The sequence below is a fragment of the Salmo trutta genome, chromosome 1 (genome assembly GCF_901001165.1).
Source record: "Salmo trutta chromosome 1, fSalTru1.1, whole genome shotgun sequence".
Classification (NCBI taxonomy): Eukaryota; Metazoa; Chordata; class Actinopteri; order Salmoniformes; family Salmonidae; genus Salmo; species Salmo trutta.
Genome location: NC_042957.1, coordinates 20,840,606 through 20,863,304, shown reverse-complemented (window position 1 = coordinate 20,863,304; position 22,699 = coordinate 20,840,606). Strand labels below are relative to the sequence as shown.

The 22,699-nt window shown below is 45.3% G+C and overlaps 1 protein-coding gene across 9 annotated transcripts in view; it reads left to right on the top strand.

Moving 5' to 3' along the window:
- The window catches only part of utrn (utrophin), a 312,100-nt gene extending 290,449 nt beyond the window's left edge, over positions 1–21,651 (top strand). For all 9 annotated transcript variants that reach the window (XM_029742136.1, XM_029742308.1, XM_029742221.1 and 6 more), the window contains 6 exons: positions 11,145–11,306; positions 11,829–12,075; positions 15,419–15,494; positions 15,600–15,686; positions 17,310–17,335; positions 20,275–21,651. In XM_029742136.1, the coding sequence (XP_029597996.1) occupies positions 11,145–11,306; positions 11,829–12,075; positions 15,419–15,494; positions 15,600–15,686; positions 17,310–17,335; positions 20,275–20,283 (607 nt within the window). In that variant the 3' untranslated portion in view covers positions 20,284–21,651. The remainder of the gene's footprint in view (positions 1–11,144; positions 11,307–11,828; positions 12,076–15,418; positions 15,495–15,599; positions 15,687–17,309; positions 17,336–20,274) is intronic.
- The last annotated feature ends 1,048 nt before the right edge of the window (positions 21,652–22,699 follow it).

The following is a 22,699-nucleotide window of genomic DNA, read 5'->3' as shown; positions in this document are numbered from 1 at the left end:
TGTGTGTGAGAGGTTGAGTGTGTCTGTATACCCTTAAAGATGTCTGGAGGGCATGTTGAGACCTATTCCCAGGTGAGATCCTAATCGGGGAAATTATTTCTCTAAACTCTGATGCCCTCTGAGGTCTCACACACTGTGATGCTGGTTGGAGATCTCTGGTCACCCTCTGTGATGCTGGTTGGAGATCTCTTGTCGCCCTCTGTGATGCTGGTTGGAGATCTCTGGTCACCCTCTGTGATGCTGGTTGGAGATCTCTGGTCATCCTCTGTGATTCTGGTTGGTCTCTGTACACCCTCTGTGATGCTGGTTGAGATCTCTGGTCACCCTCTGTGATGCTGGTTGGAGATCTCTTGTCGCCCTCTGTGATGCTGGTTGGAGATCTCTGGTCACCCTCTGTGATGCTGGTTGGAGGTCTCTGGTCACCCTCTGTGATGCTGGTTGGAGGTCTCTGGTCACCCTCTGTGATGCTGGTTGGAGATCTCTGGTCACCCTCTGTGATGCTGGTTGGAGGTCTCTGGTCACCCTCTGTGATGCTGGTTGGAGATCTCTGGTCATCCTCTGTGATGCTGGTTGGAGATCTCTGGTCAACCTCTGTGATGCTGGTTGGAGGTCTCTGGTCACCCTCTGTGATGCTGGTTGGAGATCTCTGGTCATCCTCTGTGATGCTGGTTGGAGATCTCTGGTCACCCTCTATGATGCTGGTTGGAGATCTCTGGTCATCCCCTGTGATGCTGGTTGGAGATCTCTGGTCATCCTCTGTGATGCTGGTTGGAGATCTCTGGTCACACTCTGTGATGCTGTGTTTAGACGTTAGAATTAGATGATCTCTCAACCTGCTCTGATACAAGAGCTGAAATCTGCAGTTTTCCTGTTTGTTTGTGTGTGTGTGTGTGTGTGTGTGTGTGTGTGTGTGTGTGTGTGTGTGTGTGTGTGTGTGTACAATGAAGTGGGATTTGGAAATGGTTTTCAGTGAGGACACGTTGCCCAAAAAATCAACCCACACACAAAAGAGCATATGGAGGGTTTGAGGAGGCTAGAGACAACTGCATGAGCGATCTAGAATCGGAGACAGTGAGCACGATAGACAGATTGGAGAGAGAGAGGGAAGAGAGTGACAGAAAGGTAGGAGGAGAGAGAGAGAGAGAGGCAGCGTGGGTAGACTAGGGTCTTGATTCTCACAGCGCGGCGCGACCAGCGCACATTCAGGTTTGCGTGTCCAAATTCACGTGTCTGTGTATGCACGTGTGTTCCCTTCAGCCACCTGCCCCCCATACCTCCCTCTGTCCGCCTGCCCCCCACACCTCCCTCTGTCCCTCTGCCCCCACACCTCCCTCTGTCCCTCTGCCCCCCCACACCTCCCTCTGTCCCTCTGCCCCCCACACCTCCCTCTGTCCCTCTGCCCCCCACACCTCCCTCTGTCCGCCTGCCCCCCACACCTCCCTCTGTCCCTCTGCCCCCCACACCTCCCTCTGTCCCTCTGCCCCCCACACCTCCCTCTGTCCGCCTGCCCCCCACACCTCCCTCTCTCCGCCTGCCCCCCACACCTCCCTCTGTCCGCATGCCCCCCACACCTCCCTCTGTCCCTCTGCCCCCCACACCTCCCTCTGTCCCTCTGCCCCCCACACCTCCCTCTGTCCGCCTGCCCCCCACACCTCCCTCTGTCCGCCTGCCCCCCACACCTCCCTCTGTCCGCCTGCCCCCCACACCTCCCTCTGTCCGCCTGCCCCCCACACCTCCCTCTGTCCGCCTGCCCCCCACACCTCCCTCTGTCCGCCTGCCCCCCAAGCCCCCCTCTGTCCGCCTGCCCCCCACCACTCCCTCTGTCCGCCTGCCCCCCACACCTCCCTCTGTCCCTCTGCCCCCCACACCTCCCTCTGTCCCTCTGCCCCCATGCCTCCCTCTGTCCACCTGCCCCCCACACCTCCCTCTGCCCCCACACCTCCCTCTGTCCGCCTGCCCCCCACACCTCCCTCTGTCCGCTTATCCCCCACACCTCCCTCACACCTCCCTCTGTCCGCCTGCCCCCCACACCTCCCTCTGTCTGCCTGCCCCCCACACCTCCCTCTGTCTGCCTGCCCCCCACACCTCCCTCTGTCCGCCTGCCCCCCACACCTCCCTCTGTCTGCCTGCCCCCCACACCTCCCTCTGTCTGCCTGCCCCCCACACCTCCCTCTGTCCGCCTGCCCCCCACACCTCCCTCTGTCTGCCTGCCCCCCACACCTCCCTCTGTCCGCCTGCCCCCAACACCTCCCTCTGTCCGTCTGCCCCCCACACCTCCCTCTGTCCGCCTACCCCCCACACCTCCCTCACACCTCCCTCTGCCCCCACACCTCCCTCTGTCCGCCTGCCCCCCACACCTCCCTCTCTCCGCTTATCCCCCACACCTCCCTCACACCTCCCTCTGTCCGCCTGCCCCCCACACCTCCCTCTGTCCGCCTGCCCCCCACACCTCCCTCTGTCCGCCTGCCCCCCACACCTCCCTCTCTCCGCTTATCCCCCACACCTCCCTCACACCTCCCTCTGTCCGCCTGCCCCCCACACCTCCCTCTGTCCGCCTGCCCCCCACACCTCCCTCTGTCCGCCTGCCCCCCACACCTCCCTCTGTCCGCCTGCCCCCCACACCTCCCTCTGTCCCCACACCTCCCTCTGTCCGCCTGCCCCCCACACCTCCCTCTGTCCGCCTGCCCCCCACACCTCCCTCTGTCCGCCTGCCCCCCACACCTCCCTCTGTCCGCCTGCCCCCCACACCTCCCTCTGTCCCCACACCTCCCTCTGTCCGCCTGCCCCCCACACCTCCCTCTCTCCGCTTATCCCCCACACCTCCCTCACACCTCCCTCTGTCCGCCTGCCCCCCACACCTCCCTCTGTCCGCCTGCCCCCCACACCTCCCTCTGTCCGCCTGCCCCCCACACCTCCCTCTGTCCGCCTGCCCCCCACACCTCCCTCTGTCCCTCTGCCTTCTCCGCTTAAAAGCTCTATTTTAAAACAGGCGGTGCTCGAGACTCCCCCAAGTACCATTTCACCACAGTAATGGACAGAACGTGCTTTTCTGCTCTGATTTTACTCTGCCTAACAACTATCTGCTTCAGAGAGCGAGAGACTCCCGAGCCCGTTGGGGAGTTGCAGCAATGAGACAAGATCTGTCTGGATCGCAATTTGGGAGAAAAAGGGGGTCATTTATTTTTTTATAATACTTAATTTTTTTTGAACTACAGGAACAGGACTAGACACAGAGTCAGTGATAATCAGGTAATGATGAGGAAGAAGGTTAATGTGATAGTAACAGTAGAAGTAGCAGAGTAAAAACACCCTCCAGACTCCAACCATTTATCCTCTCATCCTGTTTTTCCTCACATCAGCTCAGTAAGTATAACCACTGTAATTATGTTCTACCCCTGTCTACTCAGCTAATATCCCATTATATGGCCTGCTTTCATCATTTGTTCAGAAGTAGATTTCCCACTCTACTTTTTGAGAGACATTTTATTCCATTTTTTGGAGTGTCAGCCATTTTGGGATAAGGACACAATTCGTAAATCTAAACCCAAAACAAAATGCAGCGGTAGGTCTAATGTCACACTGCATCCTTGTGTCAATGTTAACAGGTGAGTTAGCGATGCATCCTTTAAAAGGATCAAGTCCCTGGAATCTTTGGACAAGCATTTTAAACAGCTGTAAATCCTGTCTAAGCTGATTTGAACGCAGCCAATCATCAATTTGCTTGTGTGGGGTGTTTGAACAGCTTGTACTCCGCTAAGGATTCATTCTGATTCCCTTTTATTTCACGCTTTTTGATTTCAAGTGTTTTTTTTTAAGTCGTGTCTAATTCTGTTCCACCTACGCTTGATCTCTAGAGCCTCTTCATCTCTTCAACTCCTCCATCTGAGTCTTAGCATGCTCACACACACTGATACACACACACATATAAACACGCACTTATGCTCACACACACTGATACACACACACATATAAACACGCACTTATGCTCACACACACTGATACACACACACATATAAACACGCACTTATGCTCACACACACTGATACACACACACATATAAACACGCACTTATGCTCACACACACTGATACACACACACATATAAACACGCACTTATGCTCACACACACTGATACACACACACATATAAACACGCACTTATGCTCACACACACTGATACACACACACATATAAACACGCACTTATGCTCACACACACTGATACACACACACATATAAACACGCACTTATGCTCACACACACTGATACACACACACATATAAACACGCACTTATGCTCACACACACTGATACACACACACATATAAACACGCACTTATGCTCACACACACTGATACACACACACATATAAACACGCACTTATGCTCACACACACTGATACACACACACATATAAACACGCACTTATGCTCACACACACTGATACACACACACATATAAACACGCACTTATGCTCACACACACTGATACACACACACATATAAACACGCACTTATGCTCACACACACTGATACACACACACATATAAACACGCACTTATGCTCACACACACTGATACACACACACATATAAACACGCACTTATGCTCACACACACTGATACACACACACATATAAACACGCACTTATGCTCACACACACTGATACACACACTGATACACACACACATATAAACACGCACTTATGCTCACACACACTGATACACACACACATATAAACACGCACTTATGCTCACACACACTGATACACACACACATATAAACACGCACTTATGGACACACACATTGATACACACACGTACTGTCATTAATTGTGTGTGTGTGTGTCGGGGTTTCCGTTCGGAAAATGTGGCGCCGGATATTAACCTGCAACATTTTAATTTACCGGACATTTGAGAAATTTACCGGACCCATATGCGTTGAGTGTGTAACCTGATTATGGCGTCCACCCACGGTGCTCAGAATGACAGAAATCACATTTAGAATATGGTCATTCACATTAACAGAGCATGCTTGTCAAGGATGTAATGATGTGCCGTCCTTCTTCCCCAATTCTGATGTGCACTTTGAACAAAAACTGTCCACATGTACTTTTCCTCAGCCAACATGACGATTAATGAACAGCAAAATCACTAGCCTGTCAATCCACTATAGTAGAAAAGTTTAGTCTACCTATTCTATTGGTCAGCTTGCTGAGAAAGAAATAGCCTATTCCAAACAGACTTTGGGACGGTTGTGGGACGATAGATCCCAAATTCCTCCAACCAGTAGGCCTAGGCTCCATAAAATAAACTTTAAAAAACAATTAGTCTGATGCTACAGATCAGAACGTTTAGCTTAAAATGTTGATAAACTGTTATTTATTCACATTATAAGCACAGCAATGCACACAAGGCAGTAGGCTACTCCCAAATGTTCGTTCCATAATGCAATTAGCGGGAAAACACTGTTGTCGAAAGGGCACTGCACATGTGAGCGGTTTCATGTGACAGATGAAAGTATCTAGAAATGTAGAAAGAGAGGAGATCTAATAGGCTAATTTGAAGCAAGGTAAGACCAGCCTCATATGTATTAAAACGTTCAGGTTTCAAACAATTAAATATATGTTTTCAAAATGCATACTGCCTCCAGCTCACTGTAAAGTGGTGTGTGACACACTGATGAAGCCTGCCTTCAGTTACCATTTGATGCATCGTTTAGAACAACTGGGAACTCTGAAAATATCAGACTTCCTTCCGACTTCAGTGTCATCGAGACAACTGGGAACTGGGGAAAAAACTTTTTGAGCGGTCATCCAATCCGGAATTCCAACTCAGGAACTCGGGCCTCTTTTGTGAGCTCTGACTTTTCGACCTGAAGATCACGTCATGTTTTGACCTCGTATTTTTCAGAGTTCCTGGTTGTCTTGAATGCACCACAAGATGCTGCAGCAGCAGCTCTGGCACTGTCTGACAGATTTTCCACTCATAGGCTCTGTATCTGTATGCTGTACGCATGTGATAAATAACATACATAACCAATATACTTGACACACATGCCAATTTAATTCCACAAAATTATGCTAATTAACCTATAACCATGACTTGTCAAATGTTTTTCAATCGCCTGGTATTTTTATCATTCAATAGGATAAAAGCATTATTTCGCAATGGGATTTTTTCTTCTTCTCCCGGACAATTGGCCGGTGGCAATTTTATTCATCGGCTTTTCGATTTTTTTATTGCACAAAAAACGTCTATTACCGGTTAACAGAAACCCTGGTGTGTGTGTGTGTGTGTGTGTGCATGCGTACTTGTTTGTGTGTGTTACTTGGCTGTCTCGTACTGTTTCTGATCCATCCAGTGGAGCCTTCACACTCTTTGCATTTGGAACAGTATGCCAGCTGAGTGATGGCACCTTTGAACAGTCTTGGCAGAACATTTATGCGTGTGCTTGCTTTTATGCATGCGTACATGTGTGCGTGTTCACGTTTGTGGGCGTGCGTGCGTGTGTGTGTCTGTGTGTCTGTGTGTGTGTGTGTCTGTGTGTGTCTGTGTGTGTGTGTGTGTGTGTGTGTGTGTGTGTGTGTTTTTTTGTGTGTGTGTGTGTGTGTGTGTGTGTGTGTGTGTGTGTGTGTGTGTGTGTGCCCTGCTATGCATTTGTTTCCAGGCGTTTTATCTGGTAGAAAAGCCTTAATGAGAAAGCCAGAGAGCTGCTTATTGTGTGTTATCTCCTGCAAAGGCTCAGTGTTGTCATTGATGCTGCTGTTAATCACCAAGGAGACAGGACTCTTTCTGCTTGTCCTTCCTCTCTTCTCTGTCTCCTTCCCCTCAGTCTTTCAATCTCTCTCTCCCTCTCTCCCTCTCGCTGTCTCGCTCTCTCTCTCTCTCTCTTTCTTTCTTTCTTTCTTTCTTTCTTTCTTTCTGATAATAATAATTATTTCTGTCTTTGTCTTTCTTTCTATATTTTTCTCTCGCTCCCTCTGAACCTCCCTTTCTCTCTCCCTACAGTCTCTCTCTCCCTCCTTCTGTTCCACTCTCTTACACATCATCTGATTTGGCTCTAGTAGTATCAAGCTTTACCTTTGGGCTTAAACCAGGCTTCTCAACTCTGAACTCAATATACTCCGCTTTGCATCACAGAGAAAAACAACACAAAAATGCTCTGAAATGAACCATTTGAAGCCTCCCTCCTCTGCTCCCCCTCAAACCTCCACATAAACAACTCCATAGCACCGGTCCCACTATAGGGTTTGAAATCTCATTGTAAGTATGGCATGAAAGAGTTGAGACGTTTTCTGGGCCTAATTTGGGCTCTCAGCTTCAGTCTGCTGCCTGTGCTTTGTGATGTTCTAGGCACAGAGCCCTGAACCCATTGTTTAACTAAAGCAAACAAACACTGTCCTTTTCTAACACTACCTCTTGCATTCTCTCTCTCTCTCTCGCATTCTCTCTCGCATTCTCTCTCTCGCTCTCTCTCTCTCTCTCTCTCTCGCATTCTCTCTCTCTCGCGTTCTCTCTTGCATTCTCTCTATCTCTCGCTCTCTCTCTTGTGCTCTCTCTCATTCACTCACTATTTAATTGGTTGCTCCCAGCACAGTTGAGGTTTCACCCTGGCCCTCCCTATATGAGCTTCTCTTCACAGTTCCTGTCTTCCTTCTCCATATTTACTCCCTCATATACACACAGTTTATTAGGTACACCACCTCATTCACAAAAATGGATCGCTCCTACAGACAGTGAGTCTCGTGGCCTTGATTGATATATAAAGCAGGCATCAAGGCATTCAGTTACTGTTCGATGGAACATTAGAATGGGTGAAACGAGTGACTTAAGCTACTTTGAGTGTGGTATGATTGTCGGTGCCAGGCGTGCCAAATCCAGTATCTCAGAAACAGCCGCCCTCCTCAGCTAGGGTTTACTGAGAATGATGCGACAAACCAAAAACATCCAGTTTTATTATTATTATTTTTATTTTTTTGCTGACTTTATTGTCCCTATGGGGAACATTTTGTTGCGGTGTCTTGTACACGTTTAAAGTGGCGTTTAAATACAAAACAAATTGACAATACAACATTCATAACGGCCCTTACTGGGTGGATAGGAGCATTAGCCCAAGCTATTTAGGAGGGATATCACACATGGCACAAATGATTGTCTAGTTGTGTTTTTTCTGTCGAGGGGTGCTCTATACCTGCGCCCAGAGGGAAGTAGTTCAAAGTCCGGGTACAGGGGATGGCTTGGGTCTGAAATGATTTTGTGAGCCTTGCTGAGGGCCCTGACCTTAAAGATCTCATCCAGGCCTGTGTGTTTGACTCCAAGTACCTTGCTTGCTGTGGTGATAATCCTTTTCAGCATATTTCTCTGGCTGACAGTGACATTGCCAAACCAACAAACAATACTAAAAGTTAAAATACTCTGAATGAAAGATTTGTAAAAGAGTCAGTATAGTACAATCAGCGGCAGTCTTGTGGGCAAAAACCGCTAGCTGATGAGAGAGTTAGAAGGAGAATGGCAAGAATTGTGCAAGCTAATAGGCGGGCCACAAACAGACAAATAACACTGTGCAGTACAACAGTGGTTTGCAGAATGGAATCTCAGAATGCACAATTCGTCGATCCTTGTTACAGATGAGCTATTGCAGGCTCCAGTGGACACGTGATCACCAACACTGGACAATGGAGGAGTGGAAAAACATTGCTTGGAACATGACAGTGAGTTCACTGAGTGACCTGGTCAGTTCCCAGACCTCAACACAATAGAACATCTTTGGAATGAGATGGAACGGGCTGTACGCAGCATGACTGTACTGCTGTCCAATCTGCAGCAACTACGTGATGTCATCGTATCAGCATGGACCAACATCCCTGTGGAACGTTTCCGATAGCTTGTAGAAGGCCCCGAAGAATTCAGGCTGTTCTGGAGGCAAAGCAGGGTCTGACCCGGTACTAGATGGGTGTACCTAATAAAATGGCCTGTGTATAATGTCTAGATGTTTATCTCTCCGCCTGGCTCTTATGTCATTATCTACGTCTCAGTGATTTCAGACAAGGCACTCATTTTATAAGGAAAGAAGATTGATAGATAACATGTCTTTGAGATGAGAAGGGTGTTTGTCAGGTGTGTGTGTGTGTGTGCTTGCATGTGTGTATGGGTGTGAAGCTCTGTGTGGTGGAGTGAGCACTAATAGAAGCATCGATCACGCGGTACAGAAGGAGGACAAACTGAATTTCTATTAAACTTCATAGTTTTATAGCTTCATAGCGCATTCCATTCCTACACAAGATCACAGCTCTTAGCCTTGAGGCAGACAAGTTGGACTCTTTATCTGTAGAATATCATGGAGAACCTGAATAACTGTACGGCTGTGGTATTTCAGTCACATTTCTTGGCTCTTGTTTATAATATTTCAATAGTGGTAAGGAGGAGGAGTCTACCGCATCTGGAAGCGACTTCGCCATTCATTGTCTTGATTCAGGTTCACTCAAACTTCATTTTAATCTTTGTTTGACTATTGACAGTTACAGCTGATTTCGGGATTGTATAAATCGATTCGCTCTCTGAATTGTTTAATCAAACTTTTTGCCGTCAGCTCCTAATATCGAGGCAAAAAACAACAATTTGTCTCCTGAATTAGCCAAACTGAGCTTACATGCGCTTTAGGCCTGAGCTTGTTTTCCTGGGTAAACTAGCTGGCTAGGTGAACTATGCTAGTTTTTGTCCTCATTGCCAAACTTCATAAATACTGCACCCTCAACTCCTTTGCTAGTAATACAATAATGCAACTAAGAAATTAGCTGGAAACAAAATGTCAAATTATTTATTGTTTTGTTGAATATTCATGACTGAATCAAGATTTCTGTCGTAAGACGATGGTGATGAAGGATATCACTACTTCAGTTTTGCGGTCCACCAACGTCATTGGTGTAAGATTACCTGGACGTTTCTGACTGGTCTCGGAACTGTGACAACGGGCAGCCTCTCACCGCTTGGATCAGTGGGATATGTAGTGATTTTACCAACACAGCCAGATATCTACACAGTCTTGTGCCTTTTAACCGTTTTTAAACGGACTATTGTATTTGTTGATTAAATCTGACTTCATTAATATAATGAGTTATCCAGGAATTTCACAAGATAATTGACATTCGAAAACTTGAGAAAATAGCAACTCTACAAAGCGCCAATGGCTACAATAAATGGCTAAATTACTTCCAGACACGAAGGATCCACGGAGCTCCTTCTCCTCACCTCTCTATACTCTATCCCATCGCAGAGGTTTTTAGCCATAATTCTCCAAGAATAGGAGTCCTCGTCCTTGCCAACACAATAGATCCGCCTGTGAAACAAAACATGTTTCGTCCAGAAATCTTTTCATATACTAAACACTCTGAATATGCATGTAATGTTAATGAGGACCTAGCCAAACCACAGAATGAAAACTGGATTGACAATAGACATTGTGCATGGATGGATAAAATGTATCCAAGGAGAGCCAACATGGCATCCAGTTTCAATTAAAACCACTGCTTTCAGCTTGGCCAAATGGAAATGGTCTCTCTGGCTGTCAGTGTGGCTCTGGCGATGGATGGCACTTCCTGTGGTAATGGACAGGGGGCTGAGTAATCCTACCCCTCCGTGCGTGTGTGCGCACGCGCATGTGTGATGGTTTGTGATAGTTTAATCCCTATAATCCCTGGGGGTGGGTGGGTGGGTGGGTGGGTGGGTGTGTTAGAGTGAAGGTGACAGCTGTGGTTTAGCAAGACCTGCCTACCGCATCTCAGATCCTCCAAATATGACACAGAGAAACTTGAAGCCATCATTCTCTCTCTCTCTTTCACCCCCTCTCTCCCCATCTGTCTTCTTCCTCCCCCTTTTCTCTCTATCTCTGTCATGTGGTTATCTGATGGTTGAGATCAACAGATCTACAGCTCCCAGCCACACAGTACAGTCCTGCAACAGCCAAAGCTGAAGTTAAAACCACTGAGTCTGTTTAATGGAAACACAATCAAGATGGACAACAAAGCTCCTTGAACTTAAACTTTGACCGAGGTGGCGCACGCTCTCTCGCAAAGTATCTAATATAATGAAGCTCTTTAAGAATGACAAGAAGCACGTGTTATTTAGTTCATTTGTATATATTTTCCCATAGGGACGATGAGCATGCTCTGATCCTGCAGTACTGCCAGACCCTGGGGGGGGAGGGGTCTCCCTGCAGCCAGCCCCAGAGCCCCGCCCAGATCCTACAGGCCGTGGAGAGGGAGGAGCGTGGGGAGCTGGAGCGAATCATCCAGCGCCTGGAGGATGAGCAGAGGTACGCGATAGGTCAGCGGAGTAGTCTGTCAAATGTCAGCGCTACTGTGTTCCGCCCACTTACTAAAAGTGATGCTCAACACACACACACACACACACACACACACACACACACACACACACACTGTCTCATTCAGCTCTCGCTCCTCCCCCCTTCATCTCTCTCTACCTCTGCCTCTTTGATTGGTGGATAGAGGTAGTGTAAGGACAATGGTGACTGTGCACTCACTCTATTATTCTTGGAGCTGCTGTGTCTCTGTCTGAGGCAGTGGCTGTATCTGAGTGATTTAGCTCTGCTCACAGTCTTCTTTATGAGCCAGGCTATAAACGCCAGCTGAAGTACCACAGGCAGTCTGGAGCCAACAGCTCTATACAGTTGTGAACAGAGACGGACACAGGCCAGGACCTCTCTGTACAGTGGCTTTACATAGGATTGTACTGGGGGGGGGGGTTGTCTGGTGTGTCGTGTGTGTGTGTTGGACTTCTGCATCTCCCTAATCCCATCTCTGGGTGTCTCCCCCAGGACCCTGAAAAGGGAGTATGAACAGCTGAAGGAGCAGCACGGGGACCAGCGGGGGCCTGGGTCTGTGGGGCATTGGGACCCTGAGGGGTCCTCTCACCCCGGGGGTCCTGGCGAGGCTGACCTGCTGGCTGAGGCCAAACTGCTCCGGCAGCACAAGAGCCGTCTGGAGGACCGCATGCACAAACTGGAGGAGCACAACAAGCAGCTGGAGTCCCAGCTCCACCGGCTCAGGCAGCTACTGCACCAGGTGGGCCACAAATAGAGGGACACGTACAGTATACACACACACACACACACACACACACACACACACACACACACACACACACACATGCATGTTCCACCTGTGGAATGACTTATATTTTACTGATCACGCAACAATAGCAATTCCTTCTCAGCCCTAGAAAGTGTCCTTGTTTGTATCATAACTCATTCCTCTAAAGTTAGAATCTGATCACAGTGATTTGTCTGCCATTAAAATCTTTGGGTGGGCCGCCTGTTTCTAGAAATACATTTTCGGAATGGAAAAATGCTTTAATTGTAAACTTAAATGACTAAAACCAGATAGAAAGTATGTACAGTAGAACATTTTATGAACCAATATATTTTTTTATAATTGAGAACTAACAATTACCAAAATAAAAACTAGACAGACGGTCATGGAGAATAAGAAAAACAATGAATTTAGCAGTATAGATTTTATTATATTTGAGCAAAAGAACACAGCATTAGCCACAACAAAATGCATGGAATTGCAGGAAAATAGCTCTAAAAATGAAACAATTTCTCTCAGCTCCATAGAAAAATTTGTAGAATTGCAGGAAATTATCTTAAATATGAAAACATTGCCACGCCCACCACCTAAGCCCCTTGTTGATGTAGAAAGAACCCTGTATTGTGAGTATTCCTCCCAGGGCTACGAAGCACACCCTACCCAGTAACCCAATCCATCTCTGCTCTGTTTATGCCTCTCCTGATCACTCAATAAGTTTAGATGACTTTTTAGCTGTGTGGAAAATAAAAGCCAACCAACCGAATGGAGTCGGTCAGAGTTGGTGAACAGTATTGACTCAGGTCTCTGGAGCTGGAGGCTGTGATGGATAATCAGGATTCTTGAAGCAGTACTTGGAGTTAAGTCATATCCAGGTTTATTTCCCTGTTTGTTATATATTTAAAACTTGGGGGAAATGGAATGGGAACAATAATTCAAATCCTAGTGGCATTCTCTCGCCCGGCAGGCCTGTTCCTGCCCAAAACATTCTGCTCAGTTAGCCACACAGGTGTGTGGAATCTGCTCATTATGAGTGCTGTTGGGGGCGTCCCGGCTGTAGTGGCGCTCTCCACTGCCATGGTGCTGACCCGTTATCGCTGTTCTCCCGCGCTGACTAACGCTAGTTATCCACAGCTCACAGGATAACATAACATTCCTTCATTTAGTTACAACAGAGGCAGAGCGTTAGGCAGCCTCAGCCTGGGGAAGATAACGTGACTCTGCTGATTCTTAGGGGATAAAGGGCTCATGTTAAACCTTATAAGACACACACCATTTCTTCCAGAGCCCAGAGTCCTGAGCTAACCAGATCCCGACTATATGATGGGAGAAACAAATCCAAATTAGAATGAGTAATCCTACAAACGTGCTCTGACATTCACAGAAGAGATTTTCATATTTTCAGCCCAGAATTGTCAGTTTATGACCAAACAAATGTGTTGTCTAGATTCATCACAACGAGGACATCAACAGTTTTACAATATTACAACTTAGTGTAGTAATATTGAAGGGAATTCTCTTAACTCCGAATCAATTGTAATCAAATCTAATGAAATTGTATTTGTCACATGAGCCGAATACAACCTTACCGTGAAATGCTGATTTACAAGTTCTTAATCAACAATGCCGTTTTAAGAAAAATAAGAGTTAAGAAAATATTTACTAAATAAACTAAAGTAAAAAAATAAAAGAGTAGCAATAAAATAACAATAACGAGGCTATATACAGGGGGCACGGGTTAGTCCAGGTCATTGAGGTTATATGTGTATATGTGTACATGTAGGTAGGTGTAAAGTGACTATGCATAGATAATTAACAGCGAGTAGCAGCAGTGTAAAAAAAAGTGGGGTGGCAATGCAAATAATCTGGGAAGCCATTTGACTGGCTGTTCAACAGTCTTATAGCTTGTGGGTAGAAGTTGTTAAGAAAGCTTTTTGCCTTAAACATGGTGCTCCAGTACCGCTTGCCTTGCGGTAGAAGAGAGAACAGTCTATGTCTAGGGTGGCTGGAGTCTTTGGCAATTTTTAAGGCCTTCCTCTGACACCGCCTGGTGTAGAGGTCCTGGATGGCAGGAAGCTTGGCCCCAGTGATGTACTGGGCTGTACGCACTACCCTCTGTAGTGCCTTGCGGTCGGAGGCCGAGCAGTTGCCATACCAGGCGGTGATGCAACCTTTTGAGGATCTGGAGACCCATAACAAATCTTTTCAGTCTCCTGAGGGGGGATAAGCATTGTCGTGCCCTCTCCACGACTGTCTTGGTGTGTTTGGACCATGATAGTTTGTTGGTGATGTGGACACCAAGGAACTTGAAGCTCTCAACCTGCTCCACTACAGCCCGTCGATGAGAATGGGGCGTACTCGGCCCTCCTTTTCCTGTAGTCCACGATCATCTCCTTTGTCTTGATCACATTGAGGGAGAGGTTGTTGTCCTGGCACTACACTGCCAGGTCACTGACCTCCTCCCTATAGGCTGTCTCATTGTTGTCGGTGATCAGGCCTGCCACCGTTGTCGTCGGCAAACTTAATGATGGTGTTTATCAATGATAAATGATGTATTTTGTGTTGTTGCAGTTTTTATTAGAGCGCTGTTGTGCAGCTCTGTGCAGTCAGTACTATTATAAGTGAGCCCTGAAGACGTTGTGAGAATGCTCTGGAGACATTTCCATCACATTAACCTTTACTACAGCTGGGGGCAGGAGAGGAGGAAGGAGAGAGGGAGGGGATAGGCAGGGAGGATGCATTGATTCTGTCTCTGGAAGGCTAAGGGGCATGTTGGACTTGATAGTAAATGTCAGTGGACATCAGGTGCCCTATTCTGTAGATCTCAGGCATGTGTGTGTGTGTGTGTGTGTGTGTGTGTGTGTGTGTGCGCGTGTGCGCGCCCTTTTTCATGAATGAAAGTCAAGAAATGAAACAAACACGTTGCCAAACCCTTAGAGATTCATCTGAACTCAGACGGGGAGTGACAGTGACACATTTGGAAGAGGGCTATAGACACATTCTAAATATCAGTACACGTGATGACAGGTCTTTCATCCAGCCCCATCGAGTCACACTGTGTGCTATTCCCTTGTTTGGGACTGATGATTCATACGTAGTTGGTTTGAAGTCGTCACCAGTGAAGTATGCCACTATGAATAATGAAGAGTGGGTACTATGTTTTAGTAATGATGCTTGTCCCTGTCTCTCTCCCTCCCTCTTTCCCTCCTATATTTTTTACTTTTCTTTCTGTCTTTCTTCTTGTGTTTCTCTCCCTTCTTCTCTTCGCCTCTTCTTGTCTTACTTGATCCTCGTTCATCCTCTTCTTTCCCTCTCTCAGCCGGAGATGGACTCCAGGGTGAATGGAGTGTCGTCCCCCAGCATGCAAGAACGAGGGGCCCTCACCGAACACACAGGTCGGTTCAACACACACACACACACACACACACACACACACACACACACACACACACACACACACACACACATACAACCACTAAACTGGTGTGTGTGTGTTTCAGATGAGCTGTTGGACCACCCACACAACCGCAGCTCTGACCTGGCAGACATCATGGAACAGATAAACTACACCTTCCCTGCATGCAGTCGTAAGTCCTCTCCTTTACCTCACACTTCCTCCCTCTCCTCCCATCTTCCCTCTGTTTACCTCTTCCATTCTCCTTGCCTCCTCTCACTCACTATCTCTCGCTGTCTTCTCTCATTCTGTCTTTCATTCCTCTCTCTCCTCTTCTTCCTCTGCCCCTTGTTTTCTCATCCTCCATCCTCCTCTCTACCTCACCTTTCTTCTACTCCTCCTCCCCTCCCCTCTATTCCATCCCCACTCTTTCTCTCACTCGCCACTTAGCTAGTGTGTGTGTGTGGGTGGTAGTGTTCGGGCTGGAGCAGATTCTATTCTTCACTAAAATAGCTGCCGTCTGTCCCTTTGAGGTTCACTACTCTCCACTTTAATTCAGCAGTCGTGTGTTTGGAGCTGAAAATAAAGGGTATGCTATGTTGTCTTCTCTGTTTAGATGCAGTATTTATCATGTGCAATGTGACTGCAGCGAGGAGAGAAGTTTGAAACCCTCTCACACAGTCAACTTATACATAGCGCCTAGAGCTTCTTCTGCCCATGTGACCTGGCCCAGGGTATCCAGTAAAACGGAGGAAGAAATACGCTCCATGGGTATCATAGAATGAGACAAAAAGTGTTGGATTAGTGAATTACCTCAAAGTGACTTTAAATTGCATTTTGAATGAGTCGAAAATCTATCTGGAGTTTAGTTAAAAATCTATTATAATCTAGAGGCTGCTGCGGGGCTATCAATACCGGTTTACTGCTCACCTGGCGGGCATAACGGCTCAACGATCTCAACATCCATCTCAACAACACTTAAAGATAATACTTAGTTTATGACTGTGTGTAGGAGGGGTCCATATGCATCTGAACTTAGGCTTCAACCAATCAGTTTTGATGCATGGAGTAAGGTTGCAAAAGGAGGGAATATTACTGGAAACGTTGCGAGTTTACCAGTAAACTACCTGAAATGTGGTATCTTTCAAGGATTTTATGTAATCTATCTCAACACATCTAGTGGCCCTTTAGGGTACTTCATATTTGTACAGGTGTCTGTAATTATTTCTGTCCCTACTGTATGTGTGGCCTTATCACATGTAAAATATTTTTTTTAAAAATTAAAAAATCAATGACAAAGCTGTAAAACATTATCCTAACTATAAACCATCAACTTAGTGAATAGCATGAAATACCCTTTATATATATTTTTACACACTATCTTTCTATGTCAGTATGTATTTGTTGTCAATGTTTTGGCATCAAACTGGTGGCAGTTGTGAAAAAAGGCAATAGTTGGACGAGTTGCAGAGGTAACTGGAAATAATGAAAACATTTGTGTATGCTTTTTCATTAGTTAGGCTATTTTCTCTTGAACCATAAGGTCTATTTACTAGAAACTCATGGACAATATGGAGACCGATATAAAAAAAAAATAATGATGTATGGAAACCTACAGTATATATGAATAAATGTTTTTCAAGTATAAATGACCAAAGTTACAATAGATTACCATAGATGTTCTGTTAATTACCCAAATTACTGAAGATTCCGGTAACTTTAGTAAACTACTGGTAGCTTTGCAACCCTAGCATGGAGGTTGCAAAGAGTCAATATTGTGTTTTTTCTCATAAAGTTGTTTCTGTTTCACTTGTAGCTTCAAGCCTCTCCTCGAGACCACAGGTAAGCTGTATTTCTCATCCACCTGCATATTGCCTGTTTCATTCAGGACCTGATAAGAGGAAATTAGCTGGAGCTCATTTCGTGAAGGCTGAATGAGTGCAAATGAGAAAAAATGTATACTGTTGCTAGTTACTTGGCAGGCAGTCCAACTGGTCAAAGAACTGAATGTGTAAGAGATTCAGCCTCTCTCTGGAGGAAAATGGCACTTTGGTGCTTATCAAGGGGTGTAGATGAGGAGAGAGAGCAACAAACAGTGTGGAACACGCACACATACACACACACAACACACACACAGAAAATAAAATAGATCAATGAGGTCTCCTTCACCTATGTTGCAAATGGAGGCAGAGATGGATTCTGAAGCTCAGTAGAATAGCAGCAAAAGCATTGACAGTGACCTGCTCTTAGTCTAATTTCTGTTTACTCTGCTCTTTCTCTCGCACCCTCTATTTCTCTCTCTCTCTTTCTTTCTCGCTCATCTCTAAACATCTCAGCCCTTCTCCACTCTCCCCATTGCCTTTACAAGCCAGTTAACCCATTTATTTATTACAGGTAGTATCTGGACGCTCCTTCACAGGGGCCTATTTCTTTTCCCTCCTGTTTTTCTTCTTTTTCCCTTGACATCCATTATGTTAGCCAGTGCTATCTGCTTTCTTTCTTATATTTAATTCAACCTGGGTCAGGTTTGGTATTTATGTTGTCTTATGCACTCGTCGTGAACACAGGGAGAAATGTGCTTAGGACCACTTCTTCTTATCTCTTTTCTTCCCTTCTTTCTTATTGAACTCCATTAAGTTGGTCCTTTGTAGCTCAGTTGGTAGAGCATGGCACTTGTAACGGCAGGGTTGGGGGTTCGATTCCCGGGACCACTCATACTGTATGGAAAATGTATGCACGCATGACTGTAAGTCGTTTTAGATACAAGTGTCTGCTAAATACCATATATGATGTTATTAAAAGTGGTTCCTGTAGGTTGTTCTAAGCCCAGAGTGTGGTTGAATAGGTTTTGATGTCCATTCAGAAGCCAGCCTATTGTTCCAAGGAGCATACCCCGGTGTTACATTAAAGGGATACTTTGGGATTTTGGCAATGAGGCCCTTTTTCTACTTCCCTGCAGTCAGATGAACTTGTGGATACCATTTTTATGTCTGTGTCCAGCATGAAGGAAGTTAGGGATAGGTTCCTGAGCCAATGCTAACTTGCGTTACCCATATACTTCCAGTCATTGTGCTATCTGCTAGCATAGATACCCATAGACTTCTAGTCATTGCGTCAGCGCTAGTTAGCATTGGCTCGCAAAACTACAGTACCTCTAGCTTCCTTCATACTGGACACAGAGACATACTAATGGTCTCCATGAGCTCATCTGACTGCGGGGAAGTAGATACAGGGCCTCATTGCCAAAATCCCCAAGTATCCCTTTAAAAAGCATTTCCCAGAATCCTAAGTGCCCAGCTGTGTCCCTGATCTCTCCTGTCTCCTCTCTCTAAATGGTTGTGACGGGCTTGAGGGACTGCCAATCTGCCCTGATTGCATTTTCAGGAGCTTCTGATACTTTCCATTCAATATCTGCAGATTAAGAGAAATTACTGTTGTTTACATCAAAACACAGTGGAAGATCATTATTTTCTATGCATCCCTGAACTCTCGTGCCTTGCCTATAATAGAGATAGATAACTTTGGGTGGACTAATTTAAATGCTCTACATTTAGGAAGAGTGTATCTGCTCTACTTAATGTGCATTTTACCTCTGTAACGCGGGTCGTATAAAGGGGACCAAGGCGCAGCGTGTAGAGTGCTCATATTTACTTTTAATGAATATACTTTTTAACAAAACAACAAAACGACCGACAACACTTCCGTCAGGTGACATACACTAAACAGAAAACAACTAACAAAACCCAGGAAGAAAAACCCCTACTTAAATATGATCTCCAATCAGAGGCAACGAGGATCAGCTGTCTCCAATTAGAGATCAACCCCAACATAGAAATAGAAAAACTAGAACTTAAACATAGAAATAGAAAACATAGAACAGCCCAAAACACCCCCTGTCATGCCCTGACCTACTCTACTACAGAAAATGACATCTTACTAGTGTCAGGACGTGACAACCTCAGTAATTACCCAGAGATAAGAGGAAGACCCTATTTGGTCTTGGTATTTTACCTCAGTAATTAAGAGGAAGACCCTATTTGGTCCTGGTATTTTACCTCAGTGATTACCCAGAGATAAGAGGAAGACCCTATTTGGTCTTGGTATTTTACCTCAGTGATTACCCAGAGATAAGAGGAAGACCCTATTTGGTCTTGGTATTTTACCTCAGTGATTACCCAGAGATAAGAGGAAGACCCTATTTGGTCTTGGCATTTTACCTCAGTGATTACCCAGAGATAAGAGGAAGACCCTATTTGGTCTTGGTATTTTACCTCAGTGATTACCCAGAGATAAGAGGAAGACCCTATTTGGTCTTGGCATTTTACCTCATTAATTACCCAGAGATAAGAGGAAGACCCTATTTGGTCTTGGCATTTTACCTCAGTGATAACCCAGAGATAAGAGGAAGACCCTATTTGGTCTTGGTATTTTACCTCAGTGATTACCCAGAGATAAGAGGAAGACCCTATTTGGTCTTGGTATTTTACCTCAGTGTTTACCCAGAGATAAGAGGAAGACCCTATTTGGTCTTGGCATTTTACCTCAGTGTTTACCCAGAGATAAGAGGAAGACCCTATTTGGTCTTGGCATTTTACCTCAGTGTTTACCCAGAGATAAGAGGAAGACCCTATTTGGTCTTGGTATTTTACCTCAGTGATTACCCAGAGATAAGAGGAAGACCCTATTTGGTCTTGCCAACTTTGTTTAGTCTGGCTAATGTGTGTGTGTGTAGATGTGTAGATGTTCTAATAAATAATGTGTGTGTTTTGTCTATGTTTCAGGTGATGTGAGAGCCATCAGCAAAGAGGAAGGTGTGTGTGTTTTCTGAGAAACAAACAGAAACATTTCCAAACACACAGCTTCTACGCTTTCCCTCGCTAAACTTTTCTGAAGGACAGATGGAGAGCTAGACCCCCTAGCAAGAGACCCCCGGTAAAACCCAAAGACACACAGGACCGCAGAACTTTACTACTATTACCACGTCGTCGTCTTGTACTATGCAAAATGTACATTTTATTAACTGTAGATTGTACCTGGAGTCGGTTAAACATTTGTCAGTAATTTGTATGAATTTGCCGATGATTATGGAGGTTCGGGGGCTTTGTATAACAACATATGGTTTTTGTGGGATTTGTTTTGTTTTTTGTTCTGCTTTCACTGGGAATCAAACTCCTCTCTGCTTCTACCCTACTGCCGTCATCACTGGGGACATGGTAACTGTTTTTATATCCAATTTGGGGAAGGTGGCCCATTTTAAGATTATCGCCTCAAATGATCGTTTTAGACAATAAGCTCTGTGTCTGTCCTCAAAGCATCACATTTGTTTTGAAAATGTTTTTCCTCCCTTTAAAGCGTTATTCATGCGATTCTGTCGGCGTTGTCATGCCTGCCGCAATTGCAACGTTAACGTAACCCCTTCTGTGCCTATACAGTTGTCATTCCAAGTGTGGCAGACTGATTTAACGTTGTAGTAATTAAGTTGGATTGTTGTATAAAGGAGAGAGGGGCGGAAACTATAAATTAATGGAACCTTAAGCTGTTCTGAAATAATCACGTTTGTAAGAGGCCCACGGTCCATCATTGTGTAGAATAGTTTTATAAATATATGTTTTAAAAAAAATCAGAAGAAAGCCATGATTGCCTTGCTACCTCAGACAAACACCTTTTCATTTGTGTGGTCTGTAACTTGTTTAATTTCCATTTTACTGTACTCACAACAAGAAAACAAACCGAAAAGCATTCTAAACGTGTTGCTTATAGAGGTGTACTGCGGTGGGGAGATACCCAACAGAGTAAAATAACAGACAAAACACAAAGACATCCTATTAGCTTACCACCCATGGGTCTTGTGGTCTTTCTACGCTGCCCCGAATCGGTATACTGTGTCTGGCTCTGTTGATTTCCCCCTGTCAGACCTCTAGCACTGCTCTCTCTGAGTTATGCGTTGTGTTTTGTGCTATGCTATTCTGTAAAACTTGTTAGTTTTAACAACGCTATTATAACCTCCTCCAACTATGTCCTTGGACTTCTGATGATGATAATATAGTGTACCATGGCAGAACAGCGTCTTTCCTGAGGTATGTAGTATAGATTGACCACACTACATGTAATATGGCTACATACTGTATGTTTTATTCTAAATAAATTTTTATAACAACTTTTATTCCTCTGGACTCTTGCTTCAAGGACCTATTAACAATGCGTGCTTCCCCAGAATACATCGGTCTACACTACAAGCTGGCAACACTACAAGCCGGCAACAGCGAAACAAGTGTGAAAAATGGCTAGATCCTTTATAGTGTTTGCCGTAAAAATGTCCACCAAATGTTAAACAGTTAGGAAATCAAGTGACATTGTGAATACTGAATAGTGTCGTTAGCGTTGTTGTCAGTTTGTCACAGACAGCAACCCAGTAGATATTGCCTTCTAATGTAAAGCATTCTATCACAATTCATTCATTTTTAAGCAAATACATATGTAAACATATTTACCGCCCCTATTTGCAAATGTCTCACCAGGAGAGAATCTCCCAGCATTCAACAGCATCCCATGGTGGCCATCCATAATGGCTAGGAAGGAAATGGTCCTCGTTATGAGCAGAAATCTACCACGTCGCCTCGCGCCCACCGCAGACTTCATCACTATTATTATTTATCAAAGGAATTGATTGCGCAGCGTGAGGTTCTGCCATTATAATATGTTACAAGAGGAATGCTCTGAGCGGGAAATGAGAGAAGAACTGAATGATGGGAAGTAATTAGACAACGAATCCAGCTTCCTGCCTCCCAGCCCATGCAGTCCACAGTTACACTGTACCACGTTACATACTTCTTTCACCAGAGTATTACTCACATCCAGAAGCATTCATCACTTATTCCCCAATCCCTTTATTTAAAGAGTATGTGATATCCTATTCATGTTCACAGCCAACAACACCATAAATTAGATTTCACTTGTGAATTCATTAAAGTGGCACTGAAACTGTTCATGTATGCTGATTGCTTTTTACTGTACACCAATATCTGTATCATTTTTAATAGTGAGATTAGGTTATCAATTACTCCTGTTTTACTTCTTTCCTTCTCTTCTTCCATTGAAAGGTTGGTATGATAGATTCAAAACTCTGTCAGGTAAAAGCAGCATGATGGAAACCTGACCACTCGTCTAATTCCCCTCACCAATCTCTTCCAGCACAGTGGTCCACCA